Source organism: Kogia breviceps, chromosome 13 (genome assembly GCF_026419965.1).
Source record: "Kogia breviceps isolate mKogBre1 chromosome 13, mKogBre1 haplotype 1, whole genome shotgun sequence".
Taxonomy (NCBI): Eukaryota; Metazoa; Chordata; class Mammalia; order Artiodactyla; family Physeteridae; genus Kogia; species Kogia breviceps.
In genome coordinates this window covers 12,647,334-12,674,717 of record NC_081322.1, presented here as the reverse complement: position 1 = coordinate 12,674,717, position 27,384 = coordinate 12,647,334, and the positions used below count along the sequence as shown (strand labels likewise).

The 27,384-nt window shown below is 38.3% G+C and overlaps 1 protein-coding gene across 2 annotated transcripts in view; it reads left to right on the top strand.

Annotated features, from left to right (window-relative positions):
* The window catches only part of ADGRB3 (adhesion G protein-coupled receptor B3), a 781,830-nt gene that overhangs the window by 388,972 nt on the left and 365,474 nt on the right, over positions 1–27,384 (top strand). For both annotated transcript variants that reach the window (XM_059083264.2, XM_067011391.1), the window contains exons 12-14: positions 622–730; positions 23,611–23,760; positions 24,602–24,677. In XM_059083264.2, the coding sequence (XP_058939247.1) occupies positions 622–730; positions 23,611–23,760; positions 24,602–24,677 (335 nt within the window). The remainder of the gene's footprint in view (positions 1–621; positions 731–23,610; positions 23,761–24,601; positions 24,678–27,384) is intronic.

Here is a 27,384-nt window from a genome sequence, read left to right as displayed (position 1 = left end):
TTTATGATCTGCAAGTATTGCCAATGCTATTATTCATACAGCAGCTAATACAATGATTAGAAATAAATGTCTCTCCCAAGATAGTTATTTTGCAGTGAAATTACTAGTCTGTAAATATTCATGATGGCAATAATAATTATTTTTTCTCTCAGGGTTCATCGTACAGATGCTAAGTAAAAAAAATGTAAAAAGCCCCCAAATTTCAGTGTTTGTTCTATGTTATATTTAAGTGAGGAAAGGAACCCATCAAAAGTAAAGACATGCTACTTCTAAGTGTACAATCTGTTAGATATTTTGAGTTTTCTTGGATTTATGAAGGATTAATCATGGCATCATATCACCTCCAGAGTTCTTGCTGTCTGACATTTGATGTCATTCTCAACTGTTAGTTCAAAAAATATACAACTGTTATGGGTTAAAAAATAAATTAATAAATAAAATAAAATGATTAAAAATAATTTTTAAAAGTAAAAAAAAAAATACGGCTGCTGCTAGTTGGAGAAATGTCTTCAAAGAAATCAGAGCTCATTTATGATCTCATTGTGTCTTTTTTAAAGTCCAGTTATATATTCTATTATATAGATTTTTAAAATTCCATCTAACCTTTGCTTATTTTTGTAGATTTATCCGGGCTCAATAGAGTTAATGCAGGTGATTGAAGACTTTATACACATTGTTGGAATGGGGATGATGGACTTTCAGAATTCATACTTAATGACTGGAAATGTAGGTAAGAAATAGGATGTTTTCCCAAAATCTGACTGAATTTTTAAAAAAAATTTGCAAGTATCTGAGTCATACATTTCTAAGTGTGGTACCCATTGTTCATATCTTTGAGTCTACGTGAGTAATGTATTGTGGATGTTTGGTGTCTGATTTTTCAATGGGCCAACCACATATGCACTATAGACACATACCTACACACAGACATTCACATGCATCTGAGTGTATCTGTATACATTTATTTAAGCCTACTTGTATTTACCTGTACACGTATATAGTAAATGTTTATTGCTTTCCAATCTCATGTTGAAAATATATAGTATATACTATGTGATTATATAAAAAATAAGCCTTCATGGTCTCGCAAACACTGTTCATGAAGATGCTAAGTCACTTTCTTGCTAGGGGTCCCAAAGAAGTGCTGAATCTCCGTAAGGGTGGGACACTTCAGAGACCTTTAGGGGTCATTGTCACAATGCTGCTGCTGCCTAAGTTTTCTTGAGTAACTTCCAGGTCACGGTGCGTCTCTCGGGTCTCTGTAGTGGATTCTGTTAATGTTAGCACACATAAAGTGAAAACATCTTTCTTCCCTTAGCTGTTTATAACATTGTCTCTTATAGGGAGGAATTACACAGAGAAGCAAAATCCACACGGCCTCTTACAGTGCTACAATTATTGTACATTCAGCCAACAGCAATTATGTTAACCAAATGGCACATTTCTCTTTGTAGTTAAAAAAACTGCAAGAACAAAGAAATATTCTTCCTAAATGGTATATGCATTGAGTTGATACAGGTTTACAGTTTTATTTCTTTACAGCTTCGTCTTGTGATGTTACTATGACTCAGATTTTCTTTCATTTTCATGTTTTAGCAATCGTCACATAAAGACTACTAACTGTAGATAAAGATGTGTTTAAATCAATATCTTACCTCACATTCTTATTCAAAGGATGTTTAAGTTTTAGTTTCTAGATCAGGAAGAGACCTAACTTCGTGGAGGGATTAACTAGGGGAGTTCACATGGTACAGAACGTAACATTTTTATCATTACAGCTTTGGTGGTTCATTTTATACTTGATTTCTTCGGAAGGTCCTTTAATCCTATAGCGACTCATTTGACTCTGAGATATATTCTGCCAGGGTGACCTCAACGTGTAACTGGTAATAGCTAACTACCAGTAATATTCTTCAGTTGAAGAGAACCTGTGTTAATGGAGACCTCAAAGGTCTGCAGGTGGTTCCATGCCCACATGCCATCTTCATGCAGCTTGAGGCCTTATGAGTTAGAGCTATGGCTTAATCCACTTTCCAGAGGTGGTGGAGGGCACAGACTTTTCCTGAGAGTAGATGTCCGGCAGCTTGCGCTGCTTCAGGAATGAAGGGAGCTGTCCTTGCTATGGGCAATGAGAAGAAGAAGTGCCCGAAAATAGTATCTTTATTGAAGGATGAATTCAGAAATCAGAGAAAATCCAAATTAAACGTCCATTCCAAAAGTGGCTGGGCAAAGAGAGGAAAGGTAAAATCCGTGGAAAAAGTGGGTAGCATGTTGGACCATGAGTTTGGGGCACATGGAAGGAAAACCCTAGAGAGATTCTGGGGACACTGGTCATTCAAGATGGAATCACTCTTCTAAGGGCCTATGACTTTTTTCGGGAGGAAGGAACCAGGAAGCCTGCTATGCCAGATTGGACAATAGTAATTTACAAGAAAAACAGAGGAGGGAAAAGCAAAGAGATGTTGTTTTCTTGATTTTTGTTAATGTTAGCACCTAATTCTAAAACACATGGCTAAATTAAACGTATTATCAGATCAAAACATGGCACTTGTTCAGAATGTGTTTGGAAAAAACTTTAAAAACCAAAACCGATCTTAGAGTCTAGTAACTTAAATTTGAACTTAAAGTAGGCTCTTTGAATAAGAGCATACCAAATGCCCTATAGTACTAGTATGATTTACGACAAAAATTCCATAAATATCCATAAATTGCAAATCTTTATTACTCTTTATCTTTCTCTTGACTTACCAAAATTGTATTTTTGTGTTTTTTTTTGTGTTAAAATTATGCTTTGCCTAGGTTTGCCTACTTCCTTTATCATCACTGAACTTTAAGAAGTATATTAAGCATAGTGACAAAGCAATTTAATGCTGCAAATAAAACCAATATTGTCCTATATTGTCTTCAGTCTTGTGTAAGGACAGTGTGATTGTTTGGCCTTCTGATCACTTCACTGATTATCCATACAAGAAAAGGTTATATATTCTGTGAATAAGTATCCCGAACATTATTACAGCACCCAAAAGAGAGTTTATTTATTTTGGTTTCTCCAAATACTAGCCCAGGGACTGACTGACTGTTGTTTGATGACCAGAAGAAGGTTGTTCTCAATAATATTTAAGAATTTCCCAAAGTCTATCCATACATTAGTCAGAGTTCTCCAGAGAAGCAGAACCCATAGCATATCTGTAGGTACATAGAAATAGATTTACTTGGGGAGATTGCTTCATGCAATTTCAGCAGCTGAGAAGTTCCAAGGTCCGTTCTGTGCAAGCTGGAGGCCCAGAAAGCTGATGGTGTCATTCTAGTCCAAACCCAAAGGCTTGAGAACCAGGAAAGCCAATGGTGTTAAGCCCCACTTTGAATTCAGAGACCTAAGAATCAGGAGCGCTGATGTCCAAGGGCAGAAGAAGATGGATGTCCAGCATAAGCAGAGAGCATATTCACCCTTCCTCTGACGTTCTGTTCTCTTCAGGCCCCCAATGGATGGGACAGTGCCCACCTGCATTGGTGAGGGAGAGCTTTGCTCAGTCTACTGATTCAAATGCTAGTCTCTTCCCGAAATACCCTCACAGACACACCCAGAAGTGCGGTTCAACCGGCCATCTGGGCATGCCTTCCCCAGTCACTTTGACGCGTAGAATTAACCGTCGCAATCCACTCATATCACATTGGGTAATATAAATAATAATCACTTACTACTCACATTCTTCATGTTATCCAATTTGATACTAGTATATGTAAAGCATGGCTATAGTGTTGTGTCGGATATGTCCAATGTTTTTGGACAAGGACGCACAGAGAGAATAATTTGCAGTGACAACTTGTCAACTGTGTGAGTTGGCATTTGTTTTATGTCCTAAGTCCAAATATTAATTATCCAACATCGAGCATTAATACACACACACACACACACACACACACACACACACACACACACACATGCTTGCAGGCTCGCAGACACACATACACAGAGCATGTTAGTGATAAATAGAGACTAAGTAACTAAGAAAGTTTGTTTATTGATAATGTCCTTTTTTTTTTTTTCAGTGGGATGGAATAAGACTCCTTAACGACGGGGGTGGGTGGTGATGTGATGAACTAGGAGATTGGGATTGACATGTACACACTAATATGTATAAAATAGATAACTAATAAGAACCTGCTGTATAAAAAAAATAAATAAAATTAAATTTAAAAAAAAGACTCCTTAAAGAACTTCAGAAGATCATCATGTCTTATAGAGACCACGAATTTTTCTTATAAAGCCTGTATGCACAGCACCTCACTTTTCTGGAATATAGATAAGCTCTTGAAGAAAGAGGCAGAGTTGAATAACCACAAATAAAAGAAAGACCATACAATTTAATAAGAGAGTCTTAGAACCTTGCAGATAGCTTATTTTATTTCAACTTTAAATAGTTTGAGGCTTTCTGTTTTCTGGTTCCTGGTTTTGATAGAAAGGGTTGGAAGCAAAGATGGTGCTGTTAGAATCACATACATAGCAGATAGAATACCTGAAACAATAAAGAAAAAGAAGTTCTGAAAGAACCTGGCAGAGTAGAGCCCATATGGTGGGAACAGCCTTATTCATCAAGATAAAAGTTTCTGTAATCTGATGAAGATGGCAGGAAAATGAGTGACATGTCTTGGAAAGATTTTCTTCCAAAATAATTCAAATGAAAAGTTCTGAAGCTTCTTTTATCTGAAAAGTGTGTGTCGCTACCTGTATCAGCTTTTGATGACTGAAATGCTCTTATGTGCTAACTATGAGCGTGTTGGTGTAAATGTGAGCATGTTCATTGCTGGAGGGAACAGGTCCATAGCATTGATCAATTTCTCAAACGACTTATGACCTCAAACATTTATTAACACAAGCCTTGGAAAAAAGTATTCTATGAACAAAGATGTTAACCAAGCCAATGCATTTATAAAGTAACTGAATATTTTTCATATCACATATGAATATGACATTCAGAATGGACACATGATAAATTATAATGAATAAAATTTAGTGAGCACTTAGTAAACACTACTAAGTAGCTTATATAATTACTCAACAAATGAATGAATATGAAAAATTGATGTGCTACAGAGAGACTTAAATTTTCAATATGCTTCAATTTATCATAGAGTTGTATTCTACATGTTCTAAATATGCTGTACAGGCAAGTGATCTTTTTCAGTGAAAAATGTGAATTTTTCAATATATTTTAAAAATATTTATTATCGATTAGGTCAGGGGGACTATATCTTAATATTATTTAATGCGAGTTCAAGTTAGTTTTCTTCAACAAGAATATTTCTTGAAGAGTGTTTAAACTGACTTTCTACACTTTCTCTCCAAACATTTTCTCTTCAGTTCTTTTCAGCCCCATTCTTCTCTCATCACTTTCCTGAAATTCCCCTCTGAAAAAGAACTCAATGTTCTATAAGGGGTTCTAGAGCAGGGAAGCAGAAAATCAGTGGCATGTAATTAATAGGAAAGAGAGAACATTTCAGAATAATACTGTAGTTAATATCAATTGCTAAAAACTTTCAGAGTAGTGGAGTTAAGAAAAATCTATGTGATTGCTGGTGGTAAAACATAAGAGTTCTCCAGGAAAAGGGCAGACACAATGAACAAGATCTAAATTTCCAAGCTCTTTAGGTGGTTTCAGTGGATTTACCTGTAACATTTTGATACAATTATCTCTAAGGATTTAGTTTGCACAGATCAATGTTGCTACATCCACTTAACACTATCTCACAACAGTTCCTTAGGAACTCTTCAAAGTTGGCAATATCAGATAAAAAAGGAATATTGTTAAGTTAAGAAAGTCTCATAATACAGAATATTAAAGTTATTGGCTGTAGGGAATTTCAGAAGTCACCCCTATATACACCCTTAGAAATAGAATATTCTGGAAAGTATAGTTTCAAGTTTTCTCTAGTAATCCAATAAGGCCAGTGCCTTGAAAACATTAATGTTAAGACATTTTTCTCTGCCAAGCTAAATATCACTGTCTATTCTTGGTTTAGAAATATGAAATGCTGGGCTTTTCAGAATGAACATTCATACTTGGTGTTTTCTGAAATCGAATCCAAATTCAATCTTAAGAATGGCATAATGCAATTTTGACATCTCCTTTCTCTCCACAATGCTGTCTCAGCAACATCAAACCTATGTTATTTCTTACACTCACTGGTAAATTTAATCATTCCTTTAGAGAATATCTTGTTCTTCAATTGAGAAACCCGTCTTCAATCTGATGATGTAATAATAAAAATAATAAAGTGGCTTCTCTTTTTAGGCCTATTTCCCTTTCCATCACTGCTTCATTTTGTGGTTCATACACCTCCATCACTTGTTGAAACTTCCTTTCTTTGGAAAAAAGATGCCTGTAGTGAGTTGACACCGAGCCTGAAAAATACACAATTTAACATCTTTTTGTTGTTGTTGTTTATCTGTAGCACCTGACATTGGTTCAGTCAGCTAGACTTGAGTCTGGAAGTGTCAGATGTTACCTCCTCTGACTGGCTCACTACACTTTTTCTTGCTAGACTTGTGAAGCAAATGGTGTGTATTTCTGTAGGTCAGAAAGAACAAACTAAAAATACCTGTTTGTTTGGTTTTTTTAAATGATACTAATGATATCATTAGTATCATTACTAATACTGGTTATGTATCAGTAGTATACTGATACTAACATTGGTTCCCTTGAGAAAATAAATAGTTCAAGCAGCATTTTAAAACTATGGCTTGGAATAATATGCAACATTGAGTTCTTTGATTATTTCTCATTTAATAGGAATTATATCTCATTGCATTTTCTATGATACAGTTATTCCAAATGGTTGGGGTGAAGCGCTCAGGGGAGGCTGCTGAGAAAGGGCCATACCAGACTCTTTTAGTGGTAGGAAAGACATACTCCTTACGGGGATATGATGGGCTCCCTTCCACCCAACGGAGAACCCCATTTAGATGCTCCCTAGTGTCTGTGTAGTAGTTTGGTAATAACGCATGGATTTAATTGGCTTTAAGAGGGGGCCGGGTTCTGTTTTAGGTTCTGGGGATTTCTCTGTGAACAAATCGAATGAAGCTCTTGCTCTCATGGAACCTGTGTTCTGCGGCAGGGACAGATGTCAGTCAAGCACCTTCTGACATGCCCAATGGTTCTAAGTGATGTGAAGACAAGTCATCGAGAAGGGGGACAGAGAGGGGAGAGAGGAGGGGGGGATGGTCAGGAATAAGTGCTAGTTGAGTATATACCTGGATGCCTTGAGATCATGAGGCACGGTGACATGTGGGGACAGATTATCTCCATCAGGAGGAACCAGCACAAAGGCCATGATGTGTCCAAGTGCTTGGCGTCGTAGAGGCCTGGAGGAGGCCGGCTGTGACAGGTGGAAGGGGAGTGAGAACCAGACTGCGGAGGGCGTTTGACTGTAGGTCTCTGAACGAGATGCAAAACCACTCGAGGATTTGAGCAGAAAAGCAACCGGATCTGGTATATGTCCTGAAAGGACCATTCTGACTGTGGACTGTCGGGGGTCTGAGTGCATACAGGGCGACGGGAGGGTAATTATGGCAATAGGGCAGGCGAGAGAGCTCTGTGGTTTGGACCAGATGCCAGGGGACATAGGGGGAAGAGGCCGGATGCTGGAGGTATTTTAATGGTACGTCGGACCGAGTTTACTGATGGCTAGAAATAGGTTGTGCAAGAAAGAGATTGTCAAGGAAATGTTTCCACTACATCTCCAAGAACCCAACTACAAAAACAAGACAGGTTAATTTCCAAATCTCTATACTCTAAACAGATGTCATAAATCTCCTTTGGTGGCCATTTAAACGTCGCTAAAACTCAGGATCCAAAGCAATCTCTTTGGTTTATTTTTTCCTTAAAGTATTTTCATCGAGATATAATTGACATATAACATTGTATCAGTTTTAGGTATACAACATAATGATTTGATATATGTATATATTGTGAAATGATTAACATAATCACTTTAGTTAACGTTCATCACCACACATAGGTAAAATTTTTTTTTCTTGGGTGAGAATTTTTAAGATCTGCTCTCTTAGCAACTTTCAAATATATAATAGACAGTTGTCGATTATAGTCACCATGCTGTTTCTTCTTTATGTAGTCTTGTTCCTGAGTCCAACACAAATCCTTGCTCTTGCAGTTTAAGCAATTCTATCCTTTGAAGCCATGAGCATCCTGTCATCATTACAGCCTCTGAATCCTTGGTCAAAAGCTAGAATGAAATTGTTCATTAAAATGACTTTTTGAAAGCTGACAGATTGAGCTGCCAGTTAACACGTGAAATAAATTCTACCTTTCCTACCATTTTTGTATTTTTTCTTCTATTTATAAAGTCCTGGAACCTCAAGAATGGAAGAACACTTATGGATCAACTAAGTCCAGCCATAAACTTGTCAGCTTCATCTTACTTAAACTATTTTGTAGTTTTTTAGGTTTTTTGGAAAATAATAATAAATAAAAGTTTATTATCTGAGTTGCAAAGATCTTTGCAAAGGTCTTTGCAAACCTTTATCTCTCCAATTTAAAAAATGTTATTTCTACTAGTAATACTTACATAATTACAACCCTGGGCCTCAACATAGAAAACTCTCATCAGGTAATAGTGTTTCAAATTAACAGTAGGTCTGTGTTCTTTTAGAAGGTAACTGGGGTGAAAATAGTTACATAATAGTTACATATAATAATGGTTACATAGTTACATAATTGTTACATAGTTACATAGTTCCAGGTTTATCTATCTAATCTGCTTTATACAACCCTACTTAAGGACACAATTATTCATGGAGTCATTATTGAATAGTACTTCTTGTCCCTGAAAAAACTTGAACTAGAAAACATTGTTAATAGCTGTTCTTTCTCATTTTGAGTAACTAGATGCCCTAAACTTTCCCTCTGGTGTCCTTGTACTCTGCCAACTGCTAGCTCTAATCCAAACTACTGCTCTGCTGTGAATCTCTCACATGATCTCTGGATCTTGAATAGTTTTTAGTTCTTTACCCTGGATTAATTTACTGTTAAGAACAGAGTCTTTTTTGGGCTTCCCTGGTGGCGCAGTGGTTGAGAATCCGCCTGCCGATGCAGGAGACACGGGTTCGTGCCCTGGTCCGGGAGGATCCCACATGCCGCGGAGCAACTAAGCCCGTGAGCCATGGCCGCTGGGCCTGCGCGTCCGGAGCCTGTGCTCCGCAACGGGAGAGGCCACAACAGTGAGAGGCCCGCATACCGCAAAAAAAAAAAAAAAAAAAAAAAAAAAAAAAAAAAAGAATAGAGTCTTTTCCATTATGGTTTATTACAGGATGTTGAACATAGTTCCCTGTGCTCTACAGTAGGACCTTGTTGTTTATCCATTCTATATATACTAGTTTACATCTGCTAATCCCAAACTCCCAATCCATCCCTCCCCGCCCGAAAAGAATATGAAAAAGAATATATATTAAAAAAGAAAGAATAGAGAGTCTACATGTTGCTACTTTGGCATGCCTCCATTCTTATAGTACCTTATGTGTACATCATCTGAGTATCCATTTAATGAAAATTCCTTAGTATCAGACAGGGACTGTTATTCTAAGAAACTCTTTTCAGAAATGCCATTTGAGTACAATGCATAGGAAAATGTTTTTATTTGTTTGTTTCTACTTTTATTCCTCAGGCTTTCCAAGAAAAGCTTTGGTAAAGCATCCCTTGTATTATAGAGTGTTTCCCAAATTAACGCTTTCACAAAAACTCGCAATACAACCTTGCTGCTAGAGCGTTAAGGGCAACCACGCGATGTGTTCTCATCAGTGCTTTCCGTTCAGAGTGGATGCAGTTTTATCCCTTTGCATCTTAGTAATTGAAAGTTAAAGATTTGTTTCATTATCTTGCTCAGCCAACCACACGCTAACCTACTTCTGTCATATAGAGAACTTCACTGTAGCTTTTGATATGACTCTAGGGAAATCTTACTCATGTATTCTGTATTTCTACATCAAAGTAAAATGAGGCCTAACCTTTAGATGCCTGAATGATGCTTTTTTCTGAATCTTTTATAACATATCTTGGCCAGTGAAAATTTTGTGAACTTATTTGTCATCCATTCGTTCTCCATCCCTTCAGTAACTATCTGAGGGAGGATGCCTAGGTAAAGACTAAATCTTTGGCCTAGACCCATCATTTCTGTTGGATTTTATATTTACAGGGAAAATGCTCATGGTCTGAAGAAACCTAATGAGGTCACACAAACCTCAGTAGGCAATGTACAACATACACTGTCAAGTGAGATGCTCAGCAGCGTAGAAACAGGAACAGGAAAAGCAGAGGACAAGCTGACTTCTAGCATAGCTGTGCGTATCTAAGGAAGAAGCGTTTAAAGCCTAAAGGATGAAATGTGTGTTACAGAGACGGTGAAGAGGTATGTCTTAGGGCTACATCTTGGTGTATGGGACATGAATTGTGGAAGCTGTCCTGAGATAGAAAACCACAGTTTCAAAAATTAAGATCTCTGGTGAGAATGCAGACAGAATTCTTGGGTTTCACACGCATTGACACCTAGTCCTAACCACAAACATTTTGGATTTGAGTTTTAACTGTTCTCTATAGAGAACATGAGTTTCTGAAGAGAAGTTACTGTGACTTTTGTGCCCTCGGGAGGCTGTGAAGAGCTTTGCCTAAAGGAATCAGTGCTTTGCCTCAGTTCATCGGCTGGGGATCAGGAGGAGGGTTCTAATCAGGGAAAGACTTTCAGAGGTGGGATTAGCACAGGGCCATGTGGGAAAGTGGATGGCTTCCTAGTTCACTGCAAACACTGCCTCTAAAAGATGCTGGAAGGATAACTCTTCCCAGCCTGACTTCATTCTTCTCTTTGAATCAGTTCCTTCGGAATCTAATAGACTCACACTTACAGGCTAGACTAGAAACATAACACCTAAAGCCAACTGAACACAACAGTTGAATGTTGTAAAATAACATGTCTGGTCTCTATTGGTTTATGCCATAAGGATTTGGAATCACTAACATTGTCACACAGCAGGACATCTTTCTAATTTTGCTCTTCAACTGTATTAGAAGGATGTTGCCATGAGTTTGTGTGAATATGAAATACAGTCCCATTTTAATTGTCTCTATGGCAATAATAGCTTATCTCTATGGCAATAGCAGTTTGCCTCTACAACAATAACCAGTGAAGAGAAAAGAAGTACTGATTCCCTTTTAACTGTTTTTTCATTTTTTTTCTTTTTATGGTTTCACCTTTTCAAATGTCTTATTTTATTTGGTTAGACCAAGAATTCTGTGCTAGATTGTTCCTCTTCTCCATTGTTTCCTTCACTGAATTCAAAAAAAAAAAAAAAAAAGTTCTCATCTGAATTTGACAGAAAACTCGGACCCAGATTAAAGTTAAAGACTGATGCTCTTTAACACAGCGGAAGCAGGGATGCTGTCCTGTATCCAGGAAAACACGCTGGCTTCCGAGCCTGACTGGCTGCAAACCTTGGCTATATCACAACTAACTGACCTTCTGCAGGTTATTTCATCTCTAAATCCCTCAGTGTGCTCCTTTCTAAAGTAGAGGTAATGATATCTTTCCTGAAGAGTTATTGTAAAGATTAAAGATCTACACATCATCTGGCATGTAATAGGCCCTCGGTAATTGGTAGTGGACAAATGTAGGGCCAGATATGGGCTCTGCTACTGATAGGGCATGTGACTTTGGTCAGGTCACTCCATCCCCTTATGTACAGTCGGCTCTTCCAGGGAGCTTCCAAAGTTGCTACCTAAATTTAAGACCCTAAGCTTTTGGTTGTTGTTGTTATTTTTTATCTCAATAGTACACTTGTTGTTTATTTAACAGAGCAGCCAGGATCCCAGACTTCTAGGTAGTTACTGTAACTAAATCTGGAAAACCACTGGTGCCATGCCTGTCTGTTTGGAAATAGTTTGTTATGCAGTTGTCTTCTGTAGTGTAATGACACAGATGGACCCAAAACATTTCATTGGTACTTGCACTTTGCTATCTTAAGAAGCTCCTCTCTTCCATGTAATTTATTTGTCATTAGTCAAATCCTAGCTCTCCTGAATGATTTATACCGAAGAATTTTTTTCGGCTTTAATTTTATAGTTTCTGCCCCTTAACACGTAATCCATCACCTGCAAAATTGTATCAACTGTCTCAATAGATGCATTAAATAATTCTGTAGTGCTAAATCCTCCTGAATTCATAAATGAATTAGTTCTCTTTTGTCCTTAAATAATGTCTTTTGCATAGTCCAGAATATTTTTCTGTGTTTGTTGCCCACATAAATTTTTCATGTGAAGAAGTTTAACTTTAGAAATGTAACTAATGACGTTTGTGGTTAGTTTACTGTGTTTTCTTTAATTTTATCTTCTGTTTTTGTCAGTGGCATATGAATACGAGAGAGCAGGTATGAATGAGTGTGCCCTTATGTATATGTCCTAAAATATTTCTCAACCGAAATGCAGTTCTTTTAGATATCATTAAAATTCATACTATGGGCTTAGGGGAAAAGTGGTGTTTTTTCCTTTAAAGTTACATCAAAGAATGAAGATACTTTTTAACAAAAGTTAAACTGAATTGAAAACCCAATAATAACAGGCTGTAAAGGCCACATAACCTTATATGCTGGACAGTAATTTTATTCAAGTTGCAGCTGATAGCTACAAAATAGGATGTTATAGTCGTAGGGACTGAACAATTCATACAGGAATGATTTACATTGGATAAAAGTTCATATATCCAAATATATATTCTGATATCAAATAAAGCTTGACACGCTGAAATTATTAAAAGGGCTCTAAAGTGCAATAGGAATACAGGCGGATATAGTTGGGACGAAGATACTGCAACGTTTCCTTTTCCACTACAAAACGTTTTAATGGTCAACTTCAATATCCATTTGGCTACTTTATTACTTTTTGAAGTACGAACCTTCCTCCTTTTGAAGAATCTTGTCTTCATTATTTGAGAGCCTTAATTTCTCTCTCCTTTTTTCTAGGCAGTCTCCTTTTGCTCTCCCCCAACTCATTGCCTGATTAATTCTCTTTTTTTTTTTTTTGCGGTATGCGGGCCTCTCCCGTTGCGGAGCACAGGCCCCGGACACGCAGGCTCGGCGGCCGTGGCCCGCTCCGCGGCACGTGGGATCTTCCCGGACCGGGGCACGAACCCGCGTCCCCTGCATCGGCAGGCGGACTCGCAACCACTGCGCCACCAGGGAAGCCCTCTCTTTTAACTTTCCCTAACTCCTTCAGTTTTTTCTTTGGCTTCCCTAAAATGTAATAATGTTTTTACTAAAGAGAATAACCTCATCATCTTTAAAATTTATTCCAAGAATCCATAATATTTCAAAAAGTATCCTAGTAGATTAGAAATATATAATGTTTACTTCTAAAATATTAATTTCTTAACAGCAGAGTAAGCATATTATTGAGCAGTACAATTTAGACTACATAGACAAAGCAAAATTATAATTGGTTTGTGTGCCCTTTTAGATGACATATAAATTATTGTAGTGAAATAGAGGGCTCAGTCTTAGAGTGTGTGTTTTTATGTGTGTGTGCACGCATGTGTGTAGTGAGGAAGAGTGATTGTTATTTGGGGATTGTTTTGGGTTGTTTGGTTTTATGATCCAAAGACCAAAGCTGTTTTCTGAGCTTGAGGGGAAGGAAACGATGTTCACAGATATAGAGCTCCTGTATTCACTTCCCTACCAACAGTCATTCTTTTTTTGTTGTTGCTGGTTAGCTGTCTTGTATAGAGTAGTGTGTGTGTTCATCCCAAGCTCATGATTTATCCCTCCCCACCATGTTTCCACTTTGGTAACCATAAGTTTGTTTTCAATATCTGCAAGTCTGTTTCTGTTTTGTTAATAAGTTCATTCGTATCGTTTTTAGATTCCATGTATGAGTGACATCCTACGATATTTGTCTGTCTAACTTACTTCATCTAGTATGATCCTCTCTAGGTCCATCCATATTGCTGCAAATGGCATTATTTCATTCTTTTTTATGGCTGAGTAGTATTCCATTGTATATATATGTACCGCATCTTCTTTATCCATTCCTCTGTCGATGGATATTTAGATTGCTTCCACGTCTTGGTGGACTCTTGGGGGGGGGCATCAAGGAGGAGATAAGGAGCCAAGTTTGAGTTATGTTTTGGAAGAGAAACAGTGACCACAGTCATGAATGAGCTTCTGGCAGGTGAATATGGAGGATAACTTACTGTTTAGTGTCCTGAGAAAAGGGTAGGTGGAGGTACCCTGTTAGAGATGGAAAAGGCTGCTAAGGGAAAGACTATTTTGATGAAGAATGGGTGGAAATCAAGAGTTAAGCTCCAGAGATGCTACACTGGAGATGCCTGGAGACATACCATTGAAGAGTTGAAGTAGACAGGTTTGGAGTTCAGAAGAAGGGTTCTTATACCCATTCGGCCCATACTGAAGATATTTGTGTGAAACAGGTGTCTCACCAGGTTGTAGTTTCTTTCTATGTAAGGTGTTTTTTCTTTTTAAATTTTGGATCTTCCATGGTGTTTTATACAAGGCGGAGAATGGTTGAGGTGAAGGATAAAAGGAAATTGGCATATGTCATGTCTTACTGTGTATAAGAAATGAGGTGTCTTTGGCTTAATCCTCATGAAAGGCTATTGACTTTTTACAGATGGTCAAAGTAAAATGCAATTAAATGACTTGCCAAAGATCACAAAGTAATTGGAAAACCAAGTGTCTTTGTCTTCAGGGCCCAAAGATATCACATTAAACCCCAGTGCTTGCTAGTGAGCCTTTGGAAAACCTCATTCATTATAAAAAGTTACAAGGAGCTGTGTCAAACCTACTAGATGTTAGGACCCTAGTACATATAAGTAAATAGGGAAAATTCCTTTACTTTTGGAGCTTATAGTCCAGTGTGTGAGGCTGACAATAAATCAACATAAAGCTGGATAATATTTACCTATGAATATAGAGCCATAAAGAAAATAAACAGGTGATATCATAGAGAGAAATGAGGGAGCTGAACTTCTTTAGATTGGGCGGTTCAGATAGACCAAGCTAAGGAAAACACAATTTGGCAGACACTCGAGGATAAGAGTAGAAAAGAATATTCTAGTTGGAGAGCAAGAGCCCTGTGTTGGAGAGGAAAGACCAGGGGCAGCCAGCAGGACAGCCGTTTGGCCGTGACTCACAGACAGGCCGGTGCCAGCCATGCGGAGCCTGGGAGGCCCTCGTGTGGATCTGGAGTTCACTCTAAAAGCACTGATGGGCAACTGAAGTATTTCAAGTGAGAGAACAACATGGTGTGATTTACATGTTTAAAAGTTAACTCTGGTTTCTGAGAGAAGAACTTGAGGGAACAAGAGTGGACTCAAGGAAGCCAGTCAGGCGGCCCTTGAATTAGCTCAGGTGAGAGATACTGGAGGCTTCCAGAGGGATCTGGAAAGGAGACAGAGGGAAGACGCATGGTGTTGATGGATGGTTGTAGGAGATGCAGGAAAACCAGGGCAACCCTTGCGTTTTTGGTTCAAACATCTGAGTACCTGGTGGCATCTTCTAGGAAGATGGAGAAGTGCTTTGGTGGCTGGAAATCAAGAATTTTGCTCCCCAAAACGTTTGTTGAACTAGAGAACCACAATATTGGTCACGTCAGATAATTGTTCTTCTGTGATTAAATACCACGTTTTCTTGCATGACCATTCAGGTATGAATTGTCTGGGGCGGCTTCCAGGTCCTCCTATCAGACCCGGTGGCCCTCAAAGCTGAAAATATTTACTTTTTGGCCCTTTATAGGACGTTTACCAACTCTGCAGCAGAGCATGGCCAGAACCTAATTTTAGAGTATGGTTTTCCTTTTTCTAAACCAGTGGCCCTTTTCCATAATCTTTATAAAGCCTTTGACTTCTTGTAAAGCCACGCTGGCATTATTAAAATACATCTTTCTGTTTCACAGTTAGTTTACTATTGTGGTTTATCTTTTTCTCTCTCCATTTATTCTTGGTGTCTTTCCCTGATTATTTCTCTCTACCCTCTAAAAGTGAATCTCTCCTAAACTACACTTCTCAGCCTCTTTTCTGTCATCTTCTTGACGTCTGCACAGCTCACCATGTCTCTTCTTCAGGTGCCTGCATGGAGGTCAGCCGACCAAAACAGCTTCCACTATTTAGTAAAGGTCCCCTACCCCACTCATCGTTCTCTAGCAGATCATTTACTGTTACTGACATTCGATCTAGTTCCGTTTGTTTGTCCCCTGTCTCTCCCCAGATACCATGCTGGTCCCAGGAGGGCAGGGACTTTAACTGTTTTGTTCACTGGTGTTTTTCCAGTGCCCAGAACTGTGCTTGGCATGTGAAAGGTACTCAATTGATATTTGTTGAATGAATAAATCTGTCTATTATATTCTGTCTTTTGGGGGAACTTATCCATGTCCACATTATCAACTATTCTTTCTTTTTTTTTTTTTTTTTTTTTTTGCGGTATGCGGACCTCTCACCGCTGTGGCCTCTCCCGTTGCGGAGCACAGGCTCCGGACGCGCAGGCGCAGCGGCCACGGCTCACGGGCCCAGCCCCTCCGCGGCACGTGGGATCCTCCCGGACCGGGGCACGAACCCGCGTCCCCCGCATCGGCAGGCGAACTCTCAACCACTGCGCCACCAGGGAATCCCTATTCTTTCTTTTTTTAAAAAAATTATTTTATTCATGTATAATTGATTTACAATGTTGTGTTAATTTCTGCTGTACAGACACGTGGCTCAGTATATGTATACAACTTTTTTTTTTTTTTTTTTTTTTGTGGTACGCGGGCCTCTCACTGCTGTGGCCTCTCCCGCCGCGGAGCACAGGCTCTGGACGCGCAGGCTCAGCGGCCATGGCCCACAGGCCCAGCCGCTCCGCGGCACGTGGGATCCTCCCGGACCGGGGCACAAACCCGCGTCCCCTGCATCGGCAGGCGGACTCTCAACCACTGCGCCACCAGGGAAGCCCTGTATACAACTTTTTCCATATTCTTTTCCATCGTGGTTTATCCCAGGATACTGAATATAGTTATCTGTGCCCTACAATAGGACCTCGTTGTTTACATGACTTCTAATTAGAAGACAACCAGTTTACATCTCTAAGTTCTAAATTTGACCATGCTCCAGATCTCAAATCACTTAGCCTAAAGTATCATTTCCAGCCCTTTGCTTGACTGCTTCTCTCCCTAAACCTTCACGCTCTATTAAAAACGTTACTCTTTTTCTAGGGCACAGTAAGTTCCCTCACCTCATACCCAGACACTGCTACTCTGATACATCTGGAACATCACAGCCCTTTGCCAGGCTCTGGGTATGCACAGGCTCTTTTTTCTTCCCCTAACTTATACTCAGCTGTCAAACCACAGCCCACATTCTCCCTCTTCAGAGAGGCCTTTCTTGGCCGACTGACCACGCGCCATCTCATCAGTTATTTCTTTCATGCCACCTGTCACAACCTTGAATCATCTGAATTGTTTCTTCACTAACGAACTGTGTGCATTCCCCCACTAGACTGCTAGCTCGTGAAGGGCAAAGACTATGTGTCTCTTGCTCACTTGCTAGGTCCTCAGCGGTAAGACCCTGCTTGCAACACTCGCAGGGCTCAATAGAAGTTTGCTGGATGAATGCATTTCCAGACAGAACTCTTGAGTCCACAGTGATCGTTCTCTTGTCAAGTTGTAGCACTTGGCATTGCTAGTACTCTTCTGGGGATGGATGTTCACTCTCTCGGGAAGCCCTGGGATGGTTGACTTCGGTTTTGTTTCCTGACTGCGTGGGTGCTTGACTTCTCACAGGTTCCTGCCTCACTCCTCTGGTAAGGTTTGAATACCCATAGATATCAAAACAATACATCACACACACACACACACACATGATGCTGCATACACAAACACTCTCATTTGTTTTTACTTGGTTTATTATCATCTAAAGGTCCTTGCTCTAGGAAGGAAGGACAGGAATACTGTTCTTCATTTCACTGGTTGGGAGAAGAGGGAGAATTTACTTCCTAAAGCATTTTCTTTTCTTTTTTGGGGGGGGCGGGGGTATGCGGGCCTCTCACTGTTGTGGCCTCTCCTGTTGCGGAGCACAGGCTCCGGATGCGCAGGCCCAGCGGCCATGGCTCACAGGCCCAGCCGCTCCATGGCATGTGGGATCTTCCCGGACCGGGGCACGAACCCGTGTCCCCTGCATCGGCAGGCGGATTCTCAACCACTGCGCCCCCAGGGAAGCCCCTAAAGCATTTTCTTTATTGATTTGGTTTTACCGTTCAGGTATACATGCAAAATTGATTTGTATATCACATTTTGTTTTGTATTTATGTGAGGAATGAAATCATGAACAACTTGTGTAGAGAAGGTGAAAATTTATGTGACATACCCTTTTTAAAACCTGAAAGAAAATTGGTATAATCAGGTTAAATTTCCCTCATTAAATTTTACATAGTATAGAAAGAAAAAGGCCTTCAGAAAGAACATGCAATAGTTAACAGAAAAAGTGCAGAAAGTAAGATAATTTAGAATGTATTTCTCTTTAAAGAAAGATTGTAATATTTAAAAATAGCTTCTCTGATATATGTCTGCAACAGGGGTAGGCAAACTTTTTCTGTAAAGGGCCAGATAGTAAATGTTTCAGGGTTTGTTACAGTCTCTGCTGTAACTGTTAAACTCAGCTCTTGTTGCTTAAAAGCAGCCCTAGGCTTCATGTGAATGAATGGTGTGTCTGTGTTCCAATAAAGCTTTATTTGTGGACACTGAGATTTGAATTTTATTTAATATTCACATGCCAAGAAATACAATTCTTCTTTTGATGTTTTTCAACCACTTAAAAATGTGAAAATCACTTTTAGCTTGCAGGCCATCCACAAATAGCTGGTAGGACAGATCTGGACTGTAGGTTGTAGTTTGCCCGTCCTTGGTTGAGAGAGTTCATCTTGAACAAGGGTGGTGTGTCTGCCTGGGGATGTACCATGTTATCATGTAAACATGTGTGTCAGCAGGATTACCTATTGGGGAGTAGGAGTGACCTGAGAAGAAGCTGAGGAGATCCTCCGTAGAGAGCACTGAAGTCTGGCCAAAAGGTCAAGAGTAGAAATAAGAAACATGCCTTTGGGGCTTCCCCGGTGGCGCAGTGGTTGAGAATCCGCCTGCCGATGCAGGAAACACGGGTTCGTGCCCTGGTCCGGGAGGATCCCACATGCCGCAGAGCAACTAAGCCCATGAGCCATGGCCGCTGAGCCTGCGCGTCCGGAGCCTGTGCTCCGCAACGGGAGAGGCCACGACAGGGAGAGGCCCGCGTACCGCAAAAAAAAACCCCCAAACCACATAGTTAGCCTAAACTACCCAGGATTTGAATCCAGGGCCTAGATCCAGAGTCCACATTTACCCCACTCTGGTAAACTGCCACCTTCCTCTCTGATGGCCCTCATTTGCCCATTCTGCTGTTTCCTACACCATTTACCATACACTTTCACTCTAGCATTTTCCTTCCAGATGCCATATTTTTTCTCATTATGTCTTTTTTAAATTGAAGTATAGTTCATTTCAATGTTGTGTTAGTTTCAGGTGTACAGCAAAGTGATTCAGTGATATATATACTTATGTATTCTTTTTCAGATTCTTTTCCCTTATAGGTTATTACAGAATATTGAGTAGAGTTCCCTGTGGTCCTTGTTGATTATCATTGATTATCATTTTTTTATATATAGCAGTGTGTATATGTTAACCCCAAACTCCTAATTTATCCCTTATTTTCTTGTTCATGATGCAACTGATTCAACTGTAGTGGGCCATTCACATTACAAGGATGAAAAGGACAAGAGTCGCCATCGTCCAGGACCTCAATTGATAGGGACAAAGGGCTAAAACCTCATGATTTTCCTCAGGAACAGGTTAGAAGCACCACGTGCTTTGATGAACCAAAGGAGAGCTCAGTGGTTACAAAAAACAAAAACGAAAGAACAGCTCATGCGCTTTTCGACCCATTTGCAAAAATTCCCTTATGCTTTCTGATGAGCAAAAATCTATACCGAACCTCACTCCTTTGAGAGCTTGGCCAATAACAGATATGATGCTGTCAGAGGATTTTATGTTGCATATCCCAATGCAAAACGAAAGCATTAAAAATGCAAACTGAAAGTCAGCTGGGTTTGTTCCAAGGTTTATCCATGTTGAGTCACCTATTTTTATTGCATAAGAAATCAAATCTAGAGTTGTAATTAAAACACGATACAGTGAATTTAGGGTAGTTCTTGGAGCATTCAAGATGTGCCTATTTGTTCAGGGACATTGTGTCCTTTGAGATTTTTTTTTAACCACTTTAATCTTCTGTAAGAAAGATGTTTTCTCAATTTTTGAGGAAAGATGCTCTATCATCTAAATACCCACAATGATTGGTTTTAATGCAGCAATTGTTACAGAAGCAAAGTACGTAGATTGTGCCCTCATGCTTTGCACTCATGTCCTTTGGCAGCACTAGACACATATGTACTCTAGACATACTTTAAGGCATTCTTCTTTTTTAATTGAAGTATAGTTGATTTATAATGTTGTATCTTTTTCAGATTCTTTTCCTTATAGGTTATTACAATATATTGAGTTTAGTTCCCTGTGCTATGTAGTAGGTCCTCGTTAGTTACTATTTTATATGTAGTAGTGTGTATATGTTCATCTCAACTTCCTAGTTTATCCCTCCCTCACCCCTTCCTCTTTGGTAACCATCAGTTTGCTTTCTATGTCTGTGAGTCTATTTCTGTTTTGTAAATAAGTTCATTTGTATCACTTTTTTAGATTCTACATAGAAATGATATCATAAGCTATTTTTCTTTCTCTGTCTGACTTACTTCACTTAGTATGATAATCTCTAGGTCCATCCATGTTGCTGCAAATGACATGATTTTGTTCCTTTTTTATGGCTGAGTAATATTCCATTGTATATATGTACCACATCCCCTTTATCCATTCATCTGTTGATGGACATTTAGGTTGCTTCCATGTCTTGGCTATTGTGAATAGTGCTGCTATGAACATTGGGGTGCATGTATCTTTTTGAATTATGGTTTTCTCTGGTTATATGTAAGGTATTCATTTTTAATCTTACCTCTTTTGAGCTCCCTAGTTACCTAAAGACTAACTGCATCTAAATTTTACCTGAGGGGTTTGGAGAACTTCAGTGAAGAAGGGAAGGAATTGAGGATTGGTCCAAGTGTCTGGTACAGGGATTGAAAGAAGGAGAAAATAAAAATCATCTTTAAATCATTTTTGCTGTATGGAAATAGTTTTCATGTTAATTAATCACTGCAGGGTCATGAAGAACCACAGTGTCACCTTAGGCATCTTTCTAAATAGGTTTAAGGTAAAGATGTACAGTTTTAAATACTGCATATTTTAAAGAACATGTATACTGATCATTTGAAGGCTAGATTTGAAGCTTATCAGTCTGTGAAGTCATATCCCTTTATCATAATGTAGTTATTGAATACCATCTTACTTTATGGACTACATTTCTACTAAAATTAATGAATACATGTTTGTTTTTATATCCTTTTGATGCTCAATGCTATGCAACTTAAAGGACTTCTTGCAGAAGTTAGTGATCCTAATTGATTTTTATATTCCTTTAGTCTAGACTCAAAAGTCGATCTAAAAAATAGTCATCATTTTATACCCAATGTACCTCCAAATGAAGAATTAATGCATTTCATAATGTGAGGGACATGCATGTATAATTATCTCATTTTTATATTTTTAAGAATAAGATATTAGACCAGCATTTATTCAGGATAAAGTGATATATCATTGGTACACAATAAGCTTCCTCCATGTTATTTATTCCTTTTGTTTGTTTATTTATTTTTGTTCTCTATCCAATGTATATAGAAACAGGAATTATTAGACCTCAAGATCCAACAGTTTACCTCTTGTTTGTTTTCCTTTATAGTAGAAACCAGAAATCAGAAAAACCTTAATTTCTTTTCATCGGTTTTTAGAGCAGAGAGGTGAAATACATTTCCTCTAAACACAAAGACAACCAAAGTTAGAGTCAAGGAATTTGGAAGTAGATGAACTTAGTTTTGCGTATTGGCTAAAGCTTGTAGGGCCCTTAAGAAAAAACATGCTACTAATGTGCTGATCTGTCCATCTGTATGCACTGGAGGCTTTGGACCCTTTAGGACACATGAACTGGGTTATTTCTGGACAACCAAGACTATATTGTTTGAATTATTAAAGAAATTAAAGAATTAGAGATGTTGTCCAAAAACAGCCTTTCACATCCATGATAATTTATGAGTTACCCAGCACCCTCTTTCCTTCAACATTTAGTTACAAAATCCTTTTTTAAGCCTATTATGTCAAATTACAGGCCAAATGAAATTCTATCCTATGCTGAAAATGGATGTGTATAATTGCCTGAAAGAGCTTTAATAAAGTATAGTAATACATAACCAGTTTAATTTGCAACTGAGCCAGTGGTATGGTAATAGATTTATACAACTAATATTGTTAAATTCTTCATTTTCATCCTCACTTGTTTTAATTACAAGTTTCTTTTGAATGAAATCCACTTATGAGGAGTCTAATGGTTTCTTACTTCACCTTTCTTATCGGGATAGCTTTTAGAGTTTCCTCATCATATTTCCATTTAAATCTTCCAGGGAACACCTGAAACTCTAATATGGAACAAGTATGGACCCATGTAAAAGCTCTACAGACTACATTTCTTAATTGAAACTGTGTGCACTCAATAAGTGCTTGAGTGTTTACTATCATAGTTTTGTTATATGTAGTTATATATAGATGTATATGTGTGTGTATATATATAATATATATAATAAAAATATATTCAGGCATTACCAAACATATTATTCATTAATTTTCTCAATATATATTAAAATACTTACTGTGAGTAAAGGCAGAATTCTCCATTCATATATATACATTTATTATTGTCAATTGTAGGTGTGCATTTTAAGAATTGGTTATTACTGTCCGATTCGCTGAACACTTCTGCATATTATATTGGCTCTGCGGTTATGGCATTTTTAGTGCTTCATTATTTGAATCCTGACAGTTCTGTCTCCCAGAGCAATGGGTTTGTTTTGCATGTCTTCACGGCACCCCATCTCATCCAGGAAATATTTGTTCCAAAGACAGTGTTTAGAGGTAGGTGCAGGAAACTTGTTCTGAAGACAAAGTTCAGATTTAAATGAAAATGTCAGTCTGTGAATCGGGTGTGTTAATCAAAGTATTTAACAAAAATACAGTAGGGGATTCCAAGAATTGGAATGGAGGCCAACCATGAACAACCAGGACGGCCGCAGATGTCAATGCTCATGAGAGTGTCCACCCAGCCACTGACCGTCACTGTATGATCCCTGCTGAAAGCAACAGAAACTAAATTAATAAGGAAAAGTCAGAAGCCCCAATGAATATCCTCTAATTTTAAGGAATTAGCATGTTTTATAGCTCTGATAAATATAATGAGGATTAGAAATTTTATTTTTAATATACTGCAAGATCTGATCTGATCAATTTTGATAGCACTGAAAGATTTTAGTTGACATCATTACTTCTTTTTTCACAGTGGCTAGCATTCAGAAGCTTCCCGCGGCCTCTGTTCTAACAGACATCAACTTCCCAATGAAAGGACGGAAGGGCATGGTTGACTGGGCAAGAAACTCAGAAGACAGGGTGGTGATTCCAAAGAGCATCTTTACCCCCGTATCGTCAAAAGGTAAATATGTGAAATAATTTAAGCCTCGAACAAAAAATTTATAAGTTCAGTTTAATAATACACTTGGCATCAATTCCCATGTATTAAGCAATTTGGGAAACAGTCTGCTATCACGACTCTAAACTCATTTTGTAACTATAGAAAACCTAATTTGGGCTTTAAATCTGAATTTACTTGAGGAAAGGCTCTATTAAAATGAAAAATAAAAATAAAAATACAAGTGCAAATTATAGACCTGAGCTTGTCAGGGTCAAATTTCAGTGTTGACAGTCTCATCCCAGTGTAAAGCACTTGGCCTAAGATTTTAAGTTTAGATATTGAAATGTGTTGGATTTTCCATTCCATGCAAAATAATTGTTTCTGCCTCACTTTTTTTTTTTAAAAAGTTGGTATCTAAAAACAAATCTAACAAAAAATTAAGTTTTAAGAACATCTTCAGTAGCCTCTAAAATTTAATGGCCCTTTTCAATAGTGACATTGTGATCTTAATTCTTATGTTGGAAATTTTGACATTTTAACTGAGAGCTCCAAAAGAGAATTGGCTCTCCCCCATATCATAGGGAATTTAAACTCCTTAGCCGTAACTACAGCTGCTTCTTGTCTCAGCCTGCAGGAAAGTTACTTCATGACACAAAACCACTGAAAATACATCTTCTGGAGCTACAATTAATGCATGCAGTGTGTGGACTCACTTGCCTGGCACGGTTAAGAAGGCATTTCTTAAACCTGGCTTTGCATCAGCAGATACTGGAATCCCCTTGTAATTAGGAGATTAAAGTTTTATAAGACATAGTATTTTTCTTGCTGTTTTGCTAATATTTTCAAATGTTATTCTTTCTAGAATTAGATGAATCATCGGTCTTTGTTCTTGGAGCAGTCCTGTACAAAAACTTAGATCTAATTTTGCCCACCCTGAGGTAAGCTACAAAGCAATAAGCTGTTGTAATCTCTGTAAATTATGCCAAATGTGTGATTATAGCTCATTCTATGAAAATAGTCAAAGGTTGGTAATACAAAGGGCTTTTTTCTTAAATGAAATAGAAAATGCCAATTTAATGAACAGCTTATTAGCATATTGTACATTGCAAAACAACTAGGAAAGACAATTTTGGTTCCTGATTATAGCTGTGTAATTCTTTGGTAACTAATCATGACTTGCCTTAAGACCAAGGGGAAAAAAAAGTAAGAAAAAGAAAACCTCAAGGCTCTATAATAGAATGGATCATTTTAAAATGAATCTGTCTTCTTCCTTTATTTGTACTTACTTGTACTGTCCATCAGCATTACATGAAATTAAAAGAGTGTCATGATGGCTAGGAATACTTGGTTTTGTTCATCTGCACAAGATCTCAATTTGCCTCTAGATAAATATTCAATTACAGTTACATTAAGAAAAACGTTGTTCAATTAGAGGACTAATTTTGGAAGAAATCCATTGATTTCTTTCTTCCCAAACATTAAAAAGAAACAATTACAGATAGTTATTCTATCAACATTAATTTATTTGCTCTGCCATCTTAAGTATTTTACCAGATTGTACAGAAAACATGATACGCATCTCTTTGGATGGTGCTGTTCTCACTCTTGGTGACCTGTTTCCTCCACCCCACCTCACTGTGGAGGACTGAGACAAAGTTGTATTTTAGTTCAATACAGCCACACGGCCGTGAGCACGTACCCACAGCCTCATGAATAAAACTTTAAGTTTTTCGAGAGGAGAGACTGCGAATGATGTGTACAGTTATACCAGGGGCCTAACAAATGGTCTAATAAATAAAAACAATTAGAGTTCAGTCCAGCAGGAAAAGGTCTCCCAAGGAAGCAATACAGCTGCAGTTAGTCACGATTATTTGGAGAAAATCTATGTGCAGCGAATTATTATTATAGTCTGTGAATCATCCAGAGGGATGTTTTGTCCACGGAGACAACTCTGGGGAATCTAGCTTTCTTTAACCCCCTTCCTCTCTGGATGGAATTTGGGTTTCTTGAATTTGAATAGGTTTGTGTTTGGTTTTGTTCTACTAACAGATTTTCAAAGCTAATATATTTACTCTCAACTTTGCCATGGGTTTTATTAAAACACATTGGTCTGTACGATTACTCACAGCTAAAATTGATTTATAGTTACACCACCTCTATTGCTGTGTATGATGTTTATTTGAGGAGAAATGTGCTAAAGTTAAAAGTATCCAGATAGGGACTTCCCTGGTGGCACAGTGGTTAAGAATCCACCTGCTAATGCAGGGGACACGGGTTCCATCCCTGGTCCGGGAAGATCCCACATGCCGTGGGGCAGCTAAGCCCGGATGCCACAACTACTGAGCCTGCACTCTAGAGCCTGCAAGCCACAACTACAGAGCCCGCATGTCACAGCTACTGAAGCCCGCGCACCTAGAGCCTGTGCTCTGCAACAAGAGAAGCCACCGCGATGAGAAGCCCGCGCACCGCAACGAAGAGGTAGCCCCTGCTCGCCGCAACTAGAGAAAGCCCGCGCGCAGCAACGAAGACCCAACGCAGCCAAAGATAAATAAATAAATAAATAAATAAAGCATTAAAAAAAAAGAAAAAGGTACCCAGGTACTCAAAGTCAGACCCTTATTTCCACTGGGAGTTCGTTTGCGTAAAGCTAATCTTGCAGGAATTCTAGACTAGGCACTAACTCACAATAAGATGACTTGGGTTTTAATTTCAATTTAACATAACAAGAAATTTATAAACTTGTGCAGTCACTCAGTCATCATCTGCCTTCAGTTCAACTTCAAAATAGAAGCACCTTTATATGCAACATTCATTCTGTTTGCTGCAGAGGGACATAGTGAATGCAAATAAAATATTCAACGTGAAATGTTGTAGATTGTGAATTAGTTTCCCTGCTACATGTTTAACAGAGTTTCATTATGACTAATCTTATTTTGAATAACACCATAGAACTCGCTCACCTACACAAAGTCAGATTATTCCAAGTTTCATAAAGCTATACAGTCAAGGGAATTGGAAGTGTATCTAGGGATATCAGCCTAAAAAAAAGTGTTTCAACATTTTTGAGATTATTGCAGAGGTAGTGGTCACTTGTGGGTGGACTAAGGACAACGTTGTGGGCGGTTGAATGGGTGAAACTGGGAAAAGTCAAGAACTGCACCCCCTAGTACTACCTTGGACACAAACAGACACAGATTAGCCTTCGGGCAAGTCACTGACTTTATAAATCGTGGGGTTGGACTCAAAGGTTCTTTTTAACTTCAAAAATTCCCTGTCTTTATTTCAATAAAATTGTAGGATTGTGGCATTCTGACATATTTTTTTAGCTTGAAGTTCTTAATAATCTTTTTGTAAGAATTATGAATATGTATACCCACTCACACTTTCTAAGTATAATTAGGTAAATGAATATAGAAAAACAATTTTCAGCTTTGGATTCATTAGAAATAATGACAGTAGAATGCTCAGGATGAAAAGTTTGTTTAAGCACTGTTTGAAAAGTGAAATATTAGCATTTACTTCTCATTTTCTTTTATTTCATACTGTAAAATAAGGTAACCACTAAGCAATCTCGGCCTTTTTCTTTTTTTTTTTTTTCTTTTTTTTTTTTTTTTCAGAAAGTTGTTACAGAAAGTTTAGTGAGTA